This window comes from Bicyclus anynana, chromosome 22, assembly GCF_947172395.1.
Source record: "Bicyclus anynana chromosome 22, ilBicAnyn1.1, whole genome shotgun sequence".
Taxonomy (NCBI): Eukaryota; Metazoa; Arthropoda; class Insecta; order Lepidoptera; family Nymphalidae; genus Bicyclus; species Bicyclus anynana.
In genome coordinates this window covers 685,043-702,934 of record NC_069104.1, presented here as the reverse complement: position 1 = coordinate 702,934, position 17,892 = coordinate 685,043, and the positions used below count along the sequence as shown (strand labels likewise).

General features: G+C 37.5%; 1 protein-coding gene across 3 annotated transcripts in view; it reads left to right on the top strand.

The window, feature by feature from the left end:
• LOC112043827 (serine-rich adhesin for platelets) overlaps positions 1-17,892 on the top strand; it is a 60,634-nt gene that overhangs the window by 37,996 nt on the left and 4,746 nt on the right. For all 3 annotated transcript variants that reach the window (XM_024079438.2, XM_024079439.2, XM_024079435.2), the window contains exons 3-6: positions 7,586-7,667; positions 15,446-15,495; positions 16,904-17,072; positions 17,503-17,618. In XM_024079438.2, coding sequence (XP_023935206.2) covers positions 7,592-7,667; positions 15,446-15,495; positions 16,904-17,072; positions 17,503-17,618 — 411 coding nt within the window. In that variant the 5' untranslated portion in view covers positions 7,586-7,591. The remainder of the gene's footprint in view (positions 1-7,585; positions 7,668-15,445; positions 15,496-16,903; positions 17,073-17,502; positions 17,619-17,892) is intronic.

The following is a 17,892-nucleotide window of genomic DNA, read 5'->3' as shown; positions in this document are numbered from 1 at the left end:
GAGCTATATATTACGTTTGTCATTTAATAAACAGCGCAATGCGCAAACTCACGTCACTGGCATGTGAGTGGCAACTGGCACGCGCATGCAGTCATTAGCGATCACTTAGCGTCTAGTGTTGCAGATCGGTTAATTGGAGCAATATGCAGTCGATTTGAATTATCAGTTCCTAGATTACAATTAATTGCCCAATTTGTATTGCATCATTAAATCACCGTTAGATACGTGATACCCCAGTGGATATGACCTCTGCCTTCAGGTGCAGGTTCGAATCCGGTCCGGGGCATGCACCTTCAACTTTTCAGTTGTGTGCATTTTAAGAAATTAAATATCCCCTGTTTCAAATGGTGAAGGAAAACATCGTGAGGAAATCTGCATACATGAGAATCCTCTTAATTCTCTGCGTGTGTGAAGTCTGCCAATCCGCATTTGGACATTGTGGTGGACTAAGGCATGAACCCTCTCATTCTGAGAGGATACTCGATGTGATACAATTTTGACGACTTTCGTGGCGCAGTGGCGTGCCAAGTGTATTTCCAAGACGAAGATCCTGGGTTCGATGCCCGGCTGGACCGATTGAGGTTTTCTTAATAGGTCCAGGTCTGGCTGGTGGGAGGATTCAGCCGTGGCTAGTTACCACCCTACCGACAAAGACGTACCGCCGGGGTGTGGATTTTCATCCTCCAAACAGGTTAGTCCGCTTTCATCTGTAGAGAGGTCACTCATCGCGAAATATCTAAACCGCTTGACGTATACACAACCGCCGTGCACCCTAGATTGCCCCTGCGGCAGATGTGTGAGTAGGGCCCTAAAGATGATTTTTAGCACCATATATAACTACGAGTAAGTTATCCCTACTTACAGTCACTGACGCTGCGCGGTTTCACCGCGTGGTTCCCGTTCCCGTAAGAATACGGGGATAATATTATATAGCCTACAGCCTTCCTCGATAATGTGTAAAAATATAGGTACTCTTTCAAAAAAAAATTGCATCATCACTTACCATCAGGTGAGATTGTAGTCAAGAGCTAACTCGTAATGAATAATAAAAAAAAATAACATATAGTCCGTTAATATCCGCCCTTGAACATCACGACCTCAGCTTCAGACTCGACAAGAGCTCTCGTCCATTGTTGCCCATAATCTGTATTGCGCAAACCAGAATAATGCAGCGTTCGAAAAATACCCATTATCCGCTATTTGATTACACCGCCGCGCTGTTCGCTAAACTGTGGGAGATTACATCGCGGTTAAAAAAACCAGCCCGTCTAGCCAAGTGGCATGTCGATTTCTACGATCGCAAACGCTTCGAAAACTAGACAAATGTATGGCAATGACAAATCTTGATCACGTGACCTGTCAATAGGAAATTTCATTCCCATTATTTGTACTCTTAGTATAAAATATCGTTGGATTTGAACAAGTGTGAAAGCTAACTTTATCGAGGTTGTAGCAATAAAGATCTAATTATCCAATTTGAAGCTTTTCTTCAAAAACTTCCCAACTCCGGGCTGTGAATTTTTAACTGAAATTTCTTACAAGGATTTCTTTTTTAGAATTTAAACTATCGTGAGTGTTAGTCATATTAATTGATTATGAAACACGGCTAAAACTCACGTTATATTAGGTCGGAGTATGCCCGACTAGTTTCGAACCCATACGGGGCCCTTAGTCATGAGCTGGTTGTTGCATCTTCAATATCATGTGAGTTTTAGCCGTGTTTCATAATCAATTAATAAGGATTCCTTTCTTATAAAAAATTCACTTAAAAATCAATCAATCAATCAATCAATTTATTTATTTGCAGATACATGCATTATTTATACAGGTGGTCGGTAGATGTAGATGGTAAATGTATCTTGTCAATTAGGCATACAAATTATTTATTAAGTATTTTATGATTCAAATGATAATTTCACCATTTTAAATTTACATGTTTACAATAATTTTATAATTAACATTTTATAATTACATTACTAAAAATACTTAGTTAGTGTGTACATTTTAAATATGTAATATTCAATTATAATAAAACAGAAATAATATTGTACATATACCTAACCTATAAAAAAAAAATCACAGCTCAGTCTCTCATAGCCCGACCTAGGATTCGAACCCATGACCTCTGGACCAACGAGGCAATTGGATAGTTCTTTAGTAAAACCTTTTACAACTGTTAGCTTAGAGGCACTAGTTTTTTTACCGGAGCATCAGTGAACAATGCAGCAATCTGTGTGTTTGTCTGTCAAGCTATCACTCCGCAGTCAGCGCTGATTTCCTCGGATGCTATCAGTATCAGCGACGTGACGCGATGCGATCTGTAATTGTATCACTTCTTGTTAAAGGTTAAAAGGCAGTTCTGTTGGGACATCGACGCGTCTGTTTTGTTAACTCTGCAAGTGTGAATTTATCTTGAAATATTCTTGTCACTCGTCTTGTTCTGTTAACCCTACGAGCTCTTGACATAACAGACTGACAACAGAGTGATCCTGACAGGTATGGGCATGTTTGACATGTTGTGGGCCAAACTATAGCATGCAAATACATTCGCGGGATGCGTCCAAAGTAGTGCATTTTAAAGTAGTATTAATATTTTTTTACGATAGATAGATATCAGACATGAAATAATACGTCAATGTTTTAGTAGAATCAGAAGTTATTACAAAAATAATTAACAAATCAAACTGTAACCAAAATACACCCTACCCTACCCAACCCTAGAATGGCAGAAAATCAAATGGCACCTTGAGTGAAGTCACGCACTTGTGAACGTTGTGAACGTTGTGTGTAAGGTTAAAGGCGCCTTTGATTGTTAACAAACACTCCCCTTTTCCACTCAAGTCACTCTCCCCGCCTATCCTAAGTAACCCATAAAGAATTACACAACAATAGATGTGGACGGCTCGAACGCCACGACACACTGAAGCCTACCGTACCGCAAGTCGGTGCAACGCGGCGATAACAAATGTTATGTAAGTCCACATGATTGAAAATAACAAAATGAAATAAATGAATAGTTCAACATTATAATTGAATCGTTTGGAATTGTTACAAACCACAAAAGTTTAATAAATGCACCAAAATCCAAACCAAAGTCTCGCGGGCTGAACCTACGTTGCCCACATAGGCTTTAAGGTATCTTTTTATTTTCCTTGATCCGTTTTAATTTGTATACGGAAACTTAAAAAATGTTTTTTTTTCTTTGCTTACAAACTGATATTGAACCCTGCTTTTGGGTCGAATGCTATAGGTATAGGTACTACAAAGCAATTCATCTATATATAGACAGAATACATAAAATTGAATTCAACCACATTAGAATACAAACGCAATGTGAATTGAAGGCTCGTGGGCAGGTCTCGGCAAATGTGAACAGAAATCGCCGCGGAGACGAAAGCTCGGGTCACGTGAAAACTTACCACTTTCCCTCCGGCTACAGCCTGTGTTAGGCCATACAAGGCTTTATGGTCAACGCTGTTCAATAGAACAACTATTCTTGCTAAGCTTTCGTCTATGAATTGTAAATACATAGATATATAAAAGCGAAAGGTCACTCATCGCGAAATATCTAAAAAGCTGAAATTTGGCACAGAGGTAGTTTATAGTCAGTAGGTATCCACTAAGAACGAGTTTTGCGATAGGGCCGGATTAAAGAGATCTAAGGGCCGACGAAGTCGCGGCCGTCCTCTAGTAGATATATAAAAGCGAAAGGTCACTCATCACGAAATATCTAAACTGCTTGAGTACAAAGAAGATTTTTTAGCAACATGTAATAACTACGAGCAAGTTTTCCCTACTTACAGTCACATAACTATACTATATAACCAAATTGGTTTACTAAACCAATTTGGATGATAAATAGGATTTTTAAGTAACACGCTACCTTTTATCTTAGAAAATCCATTGTTCTCAAGGGATTTGTAAAAAACAGAATACCACACGACCGGAATCGCGGACATCCGGTAGTTAAACATTGTAAATACATAAACACTCAAAATACATTAAATATATATCTGCCCCTGCATTCTGTAAAGTTATAGCGATGTGGCATTGCTCATTTCCATGGCAACTACGTTGTTAGCAACGTTTTATTTTAGGCATCCCATAGAACTAAAGTTCAAATCCTAGTCAAATTTGTTAAAGGCGAATATTACATCGACGAGTAGGTACCTATATAATCTTTTTAACATAACAATTGAACCGACTTCAGAGACGTATTTCAGTTATTTTGATTTTAACACAAAATTACTAAACCGATTTCTATGAAAATGAAATGGGACCAATCTGGAAGTATACTCTTTCAAACAAAAAAAGAATGTTCAAAATTAGTTTATAAATGACGAAGTTATGAGATAACAAACACAAAAAAAAACAACGCGTCAAATTGAGCGCCTCCTCCTTTTTTTGGAAAATAGCGGAATCACACCCCAATCTACATCTTACTACATCTTGCTACTGTACAATTTAATCTATTTACACAGGCAAAGGGAAGTAGTAAACTAATAATCCAATAAAAATTGATAGATCCACTTTACACGTTGCTCGTGCAAACAGTAAGTTACTCTGTAATCATCCGGTAGCTTCGTAACCATCTGTTACGAACCTGTTACCGGTTACCTGTTACTGTACAAACTCGTTACTTACCGTACTTTCAACTCTTGATCTTTACCCTCAGATCGTCTATCGTGTAACTTTCGCCTCGTGCTACCAGTAATCGGTTCGCTGTAACTTTTTTTAATTAAATCCAGTCTACGATCTAGTTGTTTGCATAATTTATAAGTTTATGCGCTAGGAGATTGTAGAGGTAGGTGATTTGTGCTCTCGACCTATTCGAATCTCATCGTTTCGACCTAATTCTATGCTAAGTAATATCGGCACTGACATAATTCATCGTCTAGTCATTTACTCCTATATATTATATCATCATCATTATCAACCCATATTCGGCTCACTGCTGAGCTCGAGCCTCCTCTCACAATGAGAGGGGTTAGGCCAATAATTAAGAAAATTATCTGGTATGCAGGTTTCCTCACGATGTTTTTCCTTCACCGTTTGAGACACGTTATATTTAATTGCTTAAAATGCACACAACTGAAAAATTGGAGGTTCATGCCCCGGGGCGGATTACAACCCCCAATCTCCGGCATCGGAGGTCATATCCACTGGGCTATCACGGCGCCTTGTCCTATTAAGCTATAATTATTTAACTTTGCCTTGAATTGTACATTGGTCCTTCGATACATGAAATAAAATAAACGATGCTGAGTGTCTATGGACTGACTTTTTTGTAAAGTTGTGTTTTTCAAATATTCCTGATCCTCTACAATTCCTTCTGCGGACGGGAATGGGTCCCGTGACAATGAATCGTTGATTCTGGTTTCATAAGCATCTAAAGCTCAAGTGTAAAGGGATCGGACTTATCACCGAGAGGTGGTGGTTCCATCCCTGCCGCAGGACTATTGTCATACCTACTCCTAATACAGTATTTTCCGACTACATGAATGGGGACAGGAATGTTGGTCATATTTAAAACATATAGCAAATATTTCTTTAAAAATATATAGTAGCTACCTACTGTTAAAAAGTTAAGACGGGCGTCGTATTTAACCAGGGTATGACGATCAGTTGAGATAAAAACCAATTCACACGGCGTACCTCGTGAGTGAGCTCACGACAGCGAGCGACGACGTGAGATCATGAGATTTATCTAAACGTTGAGTTTTTAGATGACTGTGCCCTCTAACTTTCTATATTGTCTTATCTTTCTATATCACTTTTGTTCATCATAAAAAGGAAGTTGGGTTTTAATTTCAAATGTTCGTATGATACTTTTTTATTTTTCTAATATTTCAGTTCATCGTTATCAATCATTACTCAGTCAAGCTATATTATTCTACTAACTAGCGGACGCCCGCGACTTCGTCCGCCCTTAGACCTCTTTAATCCAGCTCTTACAGTAGTATCTCTGTAAAAATGGAGTAACTTCTCCCATTTTCCCAACATTTCCCTTCACTACTCTGCTCCTATTGATCTTAGCGTGATGAAAAGTTTACTATAACCTGCCCAGGAGTATAAAGAATAATTGAACCAAGTTTCGTTAAAATTCGTCGAGTAGTTTTTGTTTCTATAACGAACATACAGATTATAGACAGACAGACAAAAATGTATTGATTGCATTTTTGGCATCAGTATCGATCACTAATCACCCCCTGATAGTTATTTTGGAATTATATTTCATTTACAGAATTGACCATTGATGACTGTTCATTGTTGCCCTGAAGGTCAAATTGTACGTGTCAGGAAACATAGAAGGGCATTCCATATCTTTGCAGTTCTTATTAGGAACGTTGACGCAAAACGTTTCGTGCGGGTTGACAGGACGTCGACATCAAAGGGATGCCATTTTTCATATATAAGGGACGGAGGAACTAGTTATAGGTTCAGCCTCATGTGACTGTAAATGCCCTTCTGACTGGAATAAGCAATAAGTACTACTTAGCGGCAGAAACTAGCAAAGCGTGGACTTGGACGGAGGTCCTGGGTTCGATCCCTGGCTGGACCGATTGAGGTTTTCTTAATTGGTTCCGGTCTGGCTGGTGGGTGCTTTGGCCGTGGCTAGTTACCAGCCCACCGACAAAGACGTACCGCCAAGCGATTTAGCGTTGTGTAGAAACCGAAATGGGTGTGGATTTCATCCTCCTCCTAACAAATTAGCCCGATACCATCTTAGATTGCATCATCACATACCAGGTGAGATTGTAGTCCAGGGCTAACTTGTAAAGAATAAAAAAGGCATTAGTAATATGAGGAATGTCTTATAAAGGCTCTACCTACATTACTACTACTAAAAGCTATTTACGAGTAGTAAAGGGCTTAGCGGCAGAAACTAGCAAGGCGTTAGTAATATGAGGAATGACATAAAAAGGCTCTACCTACGCTACTAAAAGCTGTCTAGTAAAGGGCCGCACATCGAATTCCATAGCCAATTAATTTCAAAGGTCTATTCGAATTACGTTCTTGCTGAGACCAGGCTATTAAAGCCCAGCAATAAACATGACAATGTTTTTTATTAATTAAGTTAGCACCTTATTACTTGGTAACGCTTATTGTGAATCCAGCATTGCTTAATAGGTAGATATTGAAATTAAAAAGCGAAGAAATAAGTTTGTACTCTTGTAACTAGGTAAACTACCCCGTTGGTCTAGTGGTTAGTAGTGTGGCTTCGCATCACGAGGTTCTGAATTCGAGTCCTGGGTTGAGCTGGATGAGTACAAAATCATAGCTCCCTCTCTCTCTCTTTCAAGGGGACATTTATTTTGTACGCAGTGCAAGCAACGGGAACTCTTGTTCAAAACAAATAATTTCTTTCTACTTTTGTCATATTTCCGTTCATATTAATCTCATAATAGTGATGTTATAAATAGTATATAGTTTCCTTGATAAATAGACTAACCAATACGATTATATTAACTCGAACCAATAGTTCCTAAGATCAACAAACAAACAAATTATTTAGCTTTACGATACTAATAATAGTATATGTAGATGATAATAAATCAGATTGAACTTTTCTTTTTCTTTTCAGATTAAAATGCGGTGGCGGTGGGGAGACTTAACAATAAGGATGCCTTCCAAAACGCTGATACTGCTCACGATACTGAGTTTAAGTGAGTAATTACCACTTATACATAATATAATAGGCTTCATTTTTATTATTTTTCTCAAGTATATAAGTAAGTAATAAAAATCCCGTGCCACCTCAGATAAGGCAACTATAGAGTTTTTTTTCGAGGCTGCACGCACTCTTTCAAGTGTAAAGTACTTTTTCGTGTACAGCAAATGTTACCGTAAATGTTTGTTGTCCAAGATCATATTTATGTTTACCAAGGTACATCTACCAAAAGTCATCAAAATCTTTTCAGTATTGGCCTGGACTTCTTTAATCCAGCCCTTACAGAAGTATCGCTGTAAAAATGGAGTAACTTCTCCGGTTTTCCCAACATTTCCCTTCACTGCTCTGCTCCTATTGATCGTAGCGTGATGAAAAGGATACTAAAACCTGCCCAGGAGTATGAAAAATAATTATTGTACCAAGTTTCGTTAAAATCCGTCGAGGATCGAAATAAAAACTTATTTCTATGACGAACATACAAAAAGACAGACAGACAAAAATTTTACTGATTATAATAGTTATTTTGGATGTATATTGCATGTAAAGAATGGATTGACCTCTCTACAGATTTATTATAAGTATAGATTATTATAATTAGAAACATTCCTTTCGCGTCAACAAATTCTTCTTAGTTGATCTTAGCCCTTAATATTAGCCACCGTGTACTTCGTTCGTGAGGAATGTCCTCATCATTATTATAAACACATTAGTTACGAGAAAAGCAATAAATCGCGTAAATACTCGGAGCGTACATCCTTCGACGACAAGGATGAAGATGAAACAGCGTTAAGTAACGTCTTATTTATGCGCCACACTCAGACAAAAGCGGCTTGCAACAGATTGTTGTTATGTTAAGGCTGCTTACTATCGAAAGACATTTTTAAAAGACAAACGTGATATTTATTTTAGAATTTTAACTATCGTGAGTGTTACTCATATTATTATCTGTTATAAAACACGGCCAAAACTCACAACGTAGTATGGGTTCGAAACTAGTCGCGCAATACTTTGTGTTCCATGAATTTTAGCCGTTTTATTGATAGTTAAATATTAATTATTAATAAATACAAAATTTTCTCAACTGAAATACTTACAAAAGTCAATATTTTATTTATTGAAATTAATTTTACCTACCTAACACCGAACATCCAGTAGACCAGGATACCGTACCGTACGTCATATTATATCACTTTTTTCCGCGAAATTGTACTAAAATAAACTTTTACTTGACGTCATTGCCGGCAGGGTTGTACCTAATTTACCAACCAGACGATGTACAGAATATACTTTCACATTTTATTTAACAAGTACGATTTACCTACTAATAAAGCTAGGTATCAGTTACTCTAAGTTTTACTAAAACCTTAATGTAACCATCTGGGTTAGTCTTTAATTATTTATAATTAACATATCCAAAACTTCCCATTACCAGTCATAAATATCTTGTACCTACGAATAATTAAATATTAATAATTCACTTCATCACAAAGCGATTGTCTTACAGTTGTATCCGTCCTTAATCCGTCCTTATAATGCTGCACATTTCCCATTGATGGCAGAAAATGGCGCTCCGGTATTATAAAGAAAATGATCCGTCAAAATGCCAAGTGACCAGTAGATTTATTGACAACCGTAATTATGACGAGATTGGGAATATTCAAAGGTTGACATGATTACTTATTTTGTAAGCTTTCGGAATTATTTATTGGTTGAGCTTATTTGGACGAATTAGTTCTGTCGGTTGGGATTTAAAAGCGATGATAAATAATAATCATGTTTTGTAATTTAGTTATTACACTGTTACGAGAAGTAGTTCTTTATGTATTAACGAAAACAAAATAGATTACAGTAACAAATCTTTTAGATATTAATTTATAAAGTTCTTTGGCAAGTATGAAAATTACCAAGTTTTCAAAACAGTTTTGATACTTCGTGGGAACAGCAATTAGTCTTGTATATACAAAGTTAAATGCTGAATTATTGCCTTGGTTGCTGAAACCAGGCTATCAAACAGAAAGTAGATTACTACCAAACAACATTGCTGAATTCTAATTTGAGAAATACAATTATGGTTGCTGATAAAGCAGCAAGCTTATGCTTGCTGAAGCTGCTTTACAGATTAAAATGCATCAAGTTCACGATCAAGTCTCTTTCAGTGCGCTTTCATTTGAGACCCTCTTTCGGCTACTCTTCCCCACTTTCACCCCCCACAAAATTTAAACGGCTCAACCGATTTTCATCAAACATATCTCACGCGCGCATAAGTCACCTTTAATACAACAAAAACTAATTTGAAATCACTTCATCCATTAGGGAGTTATGGTGCCATACACAGCCTAACAGACAGACACGTCAAAGTTAGTTTAAACTCCTCTTTTTGCGTGGGGGGTTAAAAAAAAGTAAAATGATCAAAAATTCGTTCATGTCAAGTTAGGTATAGTTAGCAAGGTTCAGATTCAGCTGAGAAAAGCCCATTTCCCATTTTCCACACTTAATAACATCATTGACGAATAGATTATCACGCATATGTTTGTAGGTACGTGTTTCTGTAAGTAAAAGGTTGATAAACGCATTTCAGACCAGCTGGTCTATTCACTATTTTGCTCTTTATTCAAATAATCATAAAATCAATTAAGAAATGGCATTTACGTATTGATTGATATATTGAGTATTATGAGCCGTGATAGCCCAGTGGATATGACCTCTGCCTCCGATTCCGGAGAGTGTGGGTCTGAATCCGGTCCGGGGCATGTACCTCCAACTTTTCAGTTGTGTGCATTTTAAGAAATTAAATATCACGTGTCTCAAACGATGAAGGAAAACATCGTCAGGAAACCTGCATACCAGAGGATTTTCTTAATTCTCTGCGTCTGTGAAGTCTGCCAATCCGTATAGGGCCAGCGTGGTGGACTATTGGCCTAATCCCTCTCATTCCGAGAGGAGATTCGAGCTCAGCAGTGAGCCAAATATGGAGTTGATAATGATCTACGTATTGTATGATATCCACTATTTGGCACCGGATGACATTTGTTACATTGAATCTCAACTTCGTGCCTGCTGAGATGTATCATCCGATATCACGATATCACCGAAGTAGGTTTGTCTGCGATGCCGTAACTTCGATACCCGTAATTTTTGGTCGGAACAGCCCGCAATTAGTGCTTGTGAAGTGCACAATATCGGTGTAATGGCCGACGGATGGCTCAGACGCGGAAATGTCAGCGCCGTGTCATTTGGAAAATTAGACGAGTTTCATCAGATCATTACACGAACATTGTTATGTTGGTTAAGGCAATAGAAATGGCGTGATCTAATTCAATAAAAAAATATATAGACTAGTGTTCGTTGCCTCAATCTATAATATCAATTGCAAATTGAAGTTTTCTTAATTGGTCCAGGTCTAGCTGGGAAGGCTTCGGCCGTGGCTAGTTACCTTACCGACAAAGAACGAGCGATTTAGCGTTCTGGTATAATGTCGTGTAGAAACCGTAATTGGGTGTGGATTTTCATCCTCCGTACCTAACATTTATTTGTTAGCCCGCTTTTATCTTTCTTATCTTTGATTACAACTTCAACATCAGTTACCATTAGGTGAGATCGCAGTCAAGGGCTAACTTGTGAAGAATAAAAAAAAACTATGGACCTATAATTTGGGGCATACACTTCGTTTTATACAACTGCACACTCGGATGGCGTTAACATACGACTTTGTAAAGAGAAATAGTAGACAAAATATCATCCAATAGTTGTATCCAATACTACATCCAAATGTAGTAGGAGTTGTCTCAGTCCCATCTCTTTCGTCCAAAGGCAATGTAAGAGATATGCACCGCCATTGGTCGAGTTATGTCTATTTATCACCAAGAGATTATTCTACTAACGCCACAGAAATGTTACAAACGTCAGACGTAATGTAGCTTTAAAAAAATATATTTAACTGAGTTCATAACCTAAATGGTTGTGTTTTAGATTTTGAAGTCTGAATAAGTAGGTACCTATTTTTTTTTTCTAAACTAAAAAGCGAAAAATAATAATATTATCTACCTTTTTTTACTTTAAAAGCAATTTTTATTTACAGAAATTGTCACAAAATCTAAGCGATTAGATTAAGAGATTATTTTCTTGAGAATAAGTAATATTAATAATAATTACCTATCTGTTGGATCAAGAGTCGGATACAAAAGGCAGTGATTCTTGAGACGGCGCGTATTGTGAGGAGGTTCCTCACTCTGGAGCCCTGACCACCGGTTGCTTGGACACTCAAATGTCCCGCAGCGGGAGAGTGAATTTTGTTTTTATAAATTTTTAATAATGTTTTGTATTTTATACTTATATTGTTAAAAATTAAAAAAAAAGAAGTAATAAATAAATGAGAGACATTACCTATTATATTCTACCTGCTGAACTGTATCCTCCATTTTAAAGTCGGTTAAAAACACAACACAATCGAGCGATGGACTTTAGGATCATATTGGAAAAGCGGCCGATTTAGCTATTAGCGGCGGAACCTATTTAAAATTGTTTGTAATAATTTGTTGTTCGAATTTATTCATATTGAGATTGTCCCGAAGTACACGAAGACAGTGTACCTACGTATACCTAATTGTATAAACTTTGTATTTTACGAGTTACAAATCGGCTTTGATGTTTAAGTAATTTCGCAGTGACATAAAACGCAAAATGTCACATCCTCAATAAACGCAAACGCAAAAGACTTTGCAACCGCATTGTCTTATTGATGGTCCGATTACATCATGTTTTGTCGTTTACAGCTACGATTGTACGTAAGAGGGATCCTTAAATGGTGATAACAATAAAAAACCGGCTTAGTTTTTTGTAGTAATAGTTGATGCAGTAAAATAAACAAATGTCCAGTTGATGCTTAGAGTAAAATTATCGCCTAACAAACCAATACATCGGAAGACACGTATTTCAGAACTTGTCTGTATTTCAGAACTTGTTGTTGAGGACTGAACCCAGAACCAAAGACATTAAGTTTATGAGATAGAGAGTGCATCTGTATTTGGAAATAGTCGGATGTAATCTTTTTGACTTTTCCGAATATCGTGCGTTAAGTTCCGCAATACAAGATTTTAGGTATCACCGGTTACACAGGGCTACGGCGGGGCGGCATCACCGCGCTATGATTTGACATGCAGGGTCACACGCACCTTATTTCGGAGGCATCATAAAGATTGCATCCGAGTATATTAAAACTTTATAATATAATTGTGTTAAATGTTAATTAATACCATGAGTTGAGATGAGATTGACCGTTGTTACCTAAATTCGATTAAGTGAACATTTTAACTACGCCATAATCTATACTTCTTTAATAATAGATATTATTATAAACATGACAGGTTTGATTGTTTGTTTGCATTGAATATTCTTTGAAACTATTGAATTGATTTGAAAAATTCTTTCTCCAATGGAAAGCTACATTATCAGGGAGTAACATAGGCATATATTTATTCACGTATTTCTTCGGGAACGGGATCTACACGGGTGAAACTGCGTCGTTCTGCTAATTTATTAAGCAACTAGCTAACGCCGCGCGGTTTCACCCCAAATATCCTACGGAACCCTATTTTTTTCTTAAATAAAATTTAGCCTATGTTACTTGTGGATAATGTAGCTTTCGTGTGGTAATAGAATTTTTAAAATCGGTCCAGTAGTTTTTGAGCCTATTCATTACAAACAAACAAACATACAAACAAAGTTTTCCTCTTTATAATATTAGTAAAGATAGGTACAATGATGGATTTGCAGTAACCGTTACTAAATAACAAGGGGCTAACTTAATTAATAAAGATTCATTGTTATGTGTATTGCTAGGCTTTAATAGTCTGATGGCAACAAAAACGTAATTCTAATTGGCTATTAAAAGACGTAACTACTCGTAGGTGTTAGTTAATTGGTTATGGTCCTCAATGCTCTGCCCTTTACTAGATTGCTCATTCGATTTATTGACGTGAAATTGTTATAGAACTAGCATACGCTTCACGGTTTCACCCGCATAGTTTCCGTTTGAATACGGGAATAAAACATAGCCTATGACACACACAAATAACGTTGCTTTCTGTTGGTAAAAGAATTTTATTTATTTATTTATTTATTTATTTATTTATTTATTATTAATTAGCACGGATAAATCGGTTTAGTAATCCTGATCCTGATTTACTCGAATTACTTTTACAACCACACTTTACCTCTTTAAAGTAGGTATCTTATAGTGTCCGCTAGTAAAACAAGCTTAACTTTGGCCATCAGAGATTCTCATTTAGTCATTAGTTTTATAATGCACGCCATTGACGATCAATTATTCTCACGTTTCTGCGGTACCCACGACTATAACTGATCGTGTATTGGTCACTGCGTGCATGACGGCTCGACTTATGAAACGTCTTCGCTGCGGTGTGCGCTGCAGACATGTGAGAATAATTGACCGTCAATGGCTGACTTAATTGGTAAATATCCTCACAACGTTCGAAGTCATAGTTCTCTTCGAACTATGACGATGGACGTTGGGGTCCTAAGGTTATGGAATGGCGACCCCGCAGTAGTAAGCGCAGTGTTGGTCGACCCCCCATCTGGCAAGGCGTATTTTGTATAGCGATTAACAAAATAACGTTTTTCTAATTGTAGGTTTTTCTTTTATGGCCATGATATACCATTTTGAAATTTTCTAGATGAGCCCTTGAATTTGATACCCATATCGTAATATTTGAAAAAAAAATAACTTCACCTATCTAAGAACGCTTGGGTTATTAAGACAAATTATGAAGAATATTACATACATACATAATTACAAGATACGCGCGAAAATTATAACCCTTCTTGCAGTCGGGTAATAAGGTATTCCTCATAAAAAGATAGCTCAAGCCTGGCTAACCTAAGTAAGCACCAAAGTTTAGCCTCCACATGCTTTCACTGTATTTAGAAAGTCATACTTATATATTAAGCATCCGCAAAAGACAACCCAAGCAATTTATTTCGCTCACTCAGCCCGCCGCCCACGCACGAACGTGACAATAAGGATGCCGGGGACGTTTGAGTGTGGCCTGTAGTGAAAGTAATCGACTATGCACTTGCGGGTATTCAAGTACCTACTGAACAACTTTATCGAGTTATCTAAGATGGTATGACAGTTTGACCTTTTGAACGCGGCGGTACCTTGTTGGATAAACAGTAGGGGTCGCGTATTCGATTCCCAGGGTGTCATGTTTTAAAAAAATGTTCCAATCCAGGTAATAGTCCAGACAATTTAATCGAGTGTATTTCATTTCGTGATTGAGTTACAATACAAGCATCCACACTTTCATCCAAACTTTCTCACAGGTATCCTACTCATATCTATGATATAGATCGTTGATTCCCAGTGATTCAGGTGGTCCCTCAGGGGACCAGGGGAAGTGTAGCAACTTCAAGGGTCTCTAGCGAAGGGTTGCCGTGAAGCCAATTGTCTGGCGAATGGGGACATCATTTCTCTTAATATGCCGATAAAAATATAAAAATATATATACTTTATACTTAGATGATTGAAAGTCTGGATCTTTAAAACCTGCTACATCTCAAAGTCACCACGGTCCAAACTCTTTAGTTGGCTACCGCACTTACCTATGGTATGGAGCTGACAAACTTTAAGCTTTTACAGAATGACGAAGGTCTGGGGTTCAATAAGATTAAAGTCAAAAACGCAAGCACGATTTACTAAAAGTAGTGTTTTGATTTGAAGTAGTGTGGTTTAACGGAATACATTTTTAATTTCAGGTTCACTGCAACCATGTCACGGGTCCCGACGAACAGCGCAAAGGAGAAAGGTAATTAATTACTTAATTATTAAAAAGTCCAACTTTAATAATAGTTAGAAGCGAAGCTCTTGTGATTTTTTCTTCATACATATTACGTAAGATACTGGCAACCATATTTCCTTATTTACTTGAAAAATTCTTCCACATTGCTTAGTCCTAGATACCTACACGTATCACGTCGCCTGTAAATATTTAGGTAGTTAGTTGAAAGGAAAGAGTCTTGGCTAATAACGATGAAAATCGGATAGAAGCAGGCGTTACTTTGCGGAAGTTCATCATGATTATATAATGATTTATTTATTTTGCTTTATACAACATGGCTATGAACGTAATAAAATTATTTTTTATTAGATATCTTAAAAAATAGTAATCGACTAAGCATTCGCGCTCGCACCTATAGTGGACTTTCGATGTGTCTGGCAAGATGTAAAAACCACGAAAACTGTCCGGCTATTGAGGTAACATCTTTTTATAAGTCCCCAAGTAACATATATAAAATTTAGCTTTTATACTATAACGAAAGTATAATTATAATTTATTAAAGTTTAGGGGTGTCTGGCAGGGGGTAGCAATTGTCATAAGTGTCCGGCAATGGATGACGAGATTTTTAAAGTTTTCCCGAAGGAAATATTAAAAAATTGAGCTTTATACTTTAACGAATTTTAAGTACTATTTTATACACCTTTACTACCTGTTACCTGCCCAGGTAACCACAACCCAAACTTTATAGTCGCTGGTCGTTCTTACCTGTATAGGAGACATCTACAGAGAAACTTTCAACTTTTATAAAATAACGAAGGTCTGGCTTTCGTGGGCTCTTGCTCTACTACCTTGTAGTACCTATATACATTTCGTTTTAACATTAATTTCACCATCCAATGGCCGAATCAAATGTAGGAGTGTAACCAAAGATACATTAATTTTAATCGTAGGGCCAAACAGCTTTGTAATCTCAGTTTTTTTATGTGTGTCAAATTGTAGGTGTGTAAACCATTTAAAGACCGAACACAATAGATAGGAAATTGGGAAATAAGTGGTTGATGTTTGATAGAAATAACTGCATAGTTAAAATTTTTTAAGTTGGCTCAGGTCTTTCTGGTTTGGCTGTGGCTAGTTATCACCCTTTTAGGCAAAAATGTGCCGCTAAACCCTATGACGCTGCGTGGAAACCGTTAATGATATGTGTACAATAAACTCGTACCTCTTCCAAGTCAGCCCGCTTCCATCTTAGACTGCATCGTCACTTAACAACAAGTGAGATCGCAGTAAAGGCTAACTTATCTTCGGGTAAAAAAACAATGAAAATTATGTAATGCGCCAAGCTGACCATATTCTACTTGAGCTAAAAGTATCTACTTATAATCCTGTGAAAGTCTAGCCTATTTGGGTGTAATCAATAACTCAATAAATGTTTCAGGACATAGCCCCAAATCTCTTCGTACCGGCACCAAGCGCAGAATCCCTGACGGCGATCGCTCAGGCCATGGGCGCCGCCGGCTTTGAGGACTATACCGAAGGCAAGCGGACCCTGGTGAAGAGGCTCATACCTCCGCACCAGCCTGAGATTGACATCGTAGAACATTTAGGTATTTGCACAGACTAGCTTTTATTTATATTCATTATCATAATAGGTAGCTTTCTTTCTTTGTGTCCGAGGCATAGAGGTACCATCACCTTCCCTAGGTGTAGAATTTCTCAACTGAAACTCAGAACTTCGAGATCCAATCCATCCTCTGCCCTGAACTACGTGACTGGTCCACCTAACGAGGTAATTTAGTTCAGAACAGTTCTATATAGGTACTAGTTTATTGTACTTTGATGCAAACAGATGGTTCATATGTGTCTGTTCCTGGTGTTAAATATTTATTTGTGGTTACATAACCATGGCTTTTAACAGTGCTACTTGTCGATAAGATTGAGTACGGCCTCTTCTACCTGGTGCTATTGACGCTTCTATTTAAGTAGTAGCTATACAACAAATATCCGCAAATTAACGTGTTCTATTCTGTTTTCAAGGTGTGATCGGCAAGGCGAACGTGGACTTCCCTGCGCTACCTAACATCCCCACCACAGGCTTCAACTGCAAGGACGTGCCCACCGGATACTACGCCGACTTGGAGACTGACTGCCAGGTTAGCTACTCGATTGTGCTTAAAATATATCTTTGTCTTCATCATGCATCCACTGCTGGACTTACTCGTAGACCACTTTTATCAAACGCCAATTCTACACTTTTACTGGACTATAGCATTCACACGAGGCTAGCCACCTTCCAAATGTCGCACAAGAGGTAGGTTTACATTATACTATACCATCTACATAGTACCTACATCTGTTCTTCAGTAACCGAGTACTAACAAAATGGTAAACTATGGCATGCAATTAATGGTGAACCGTTTCTCTCAA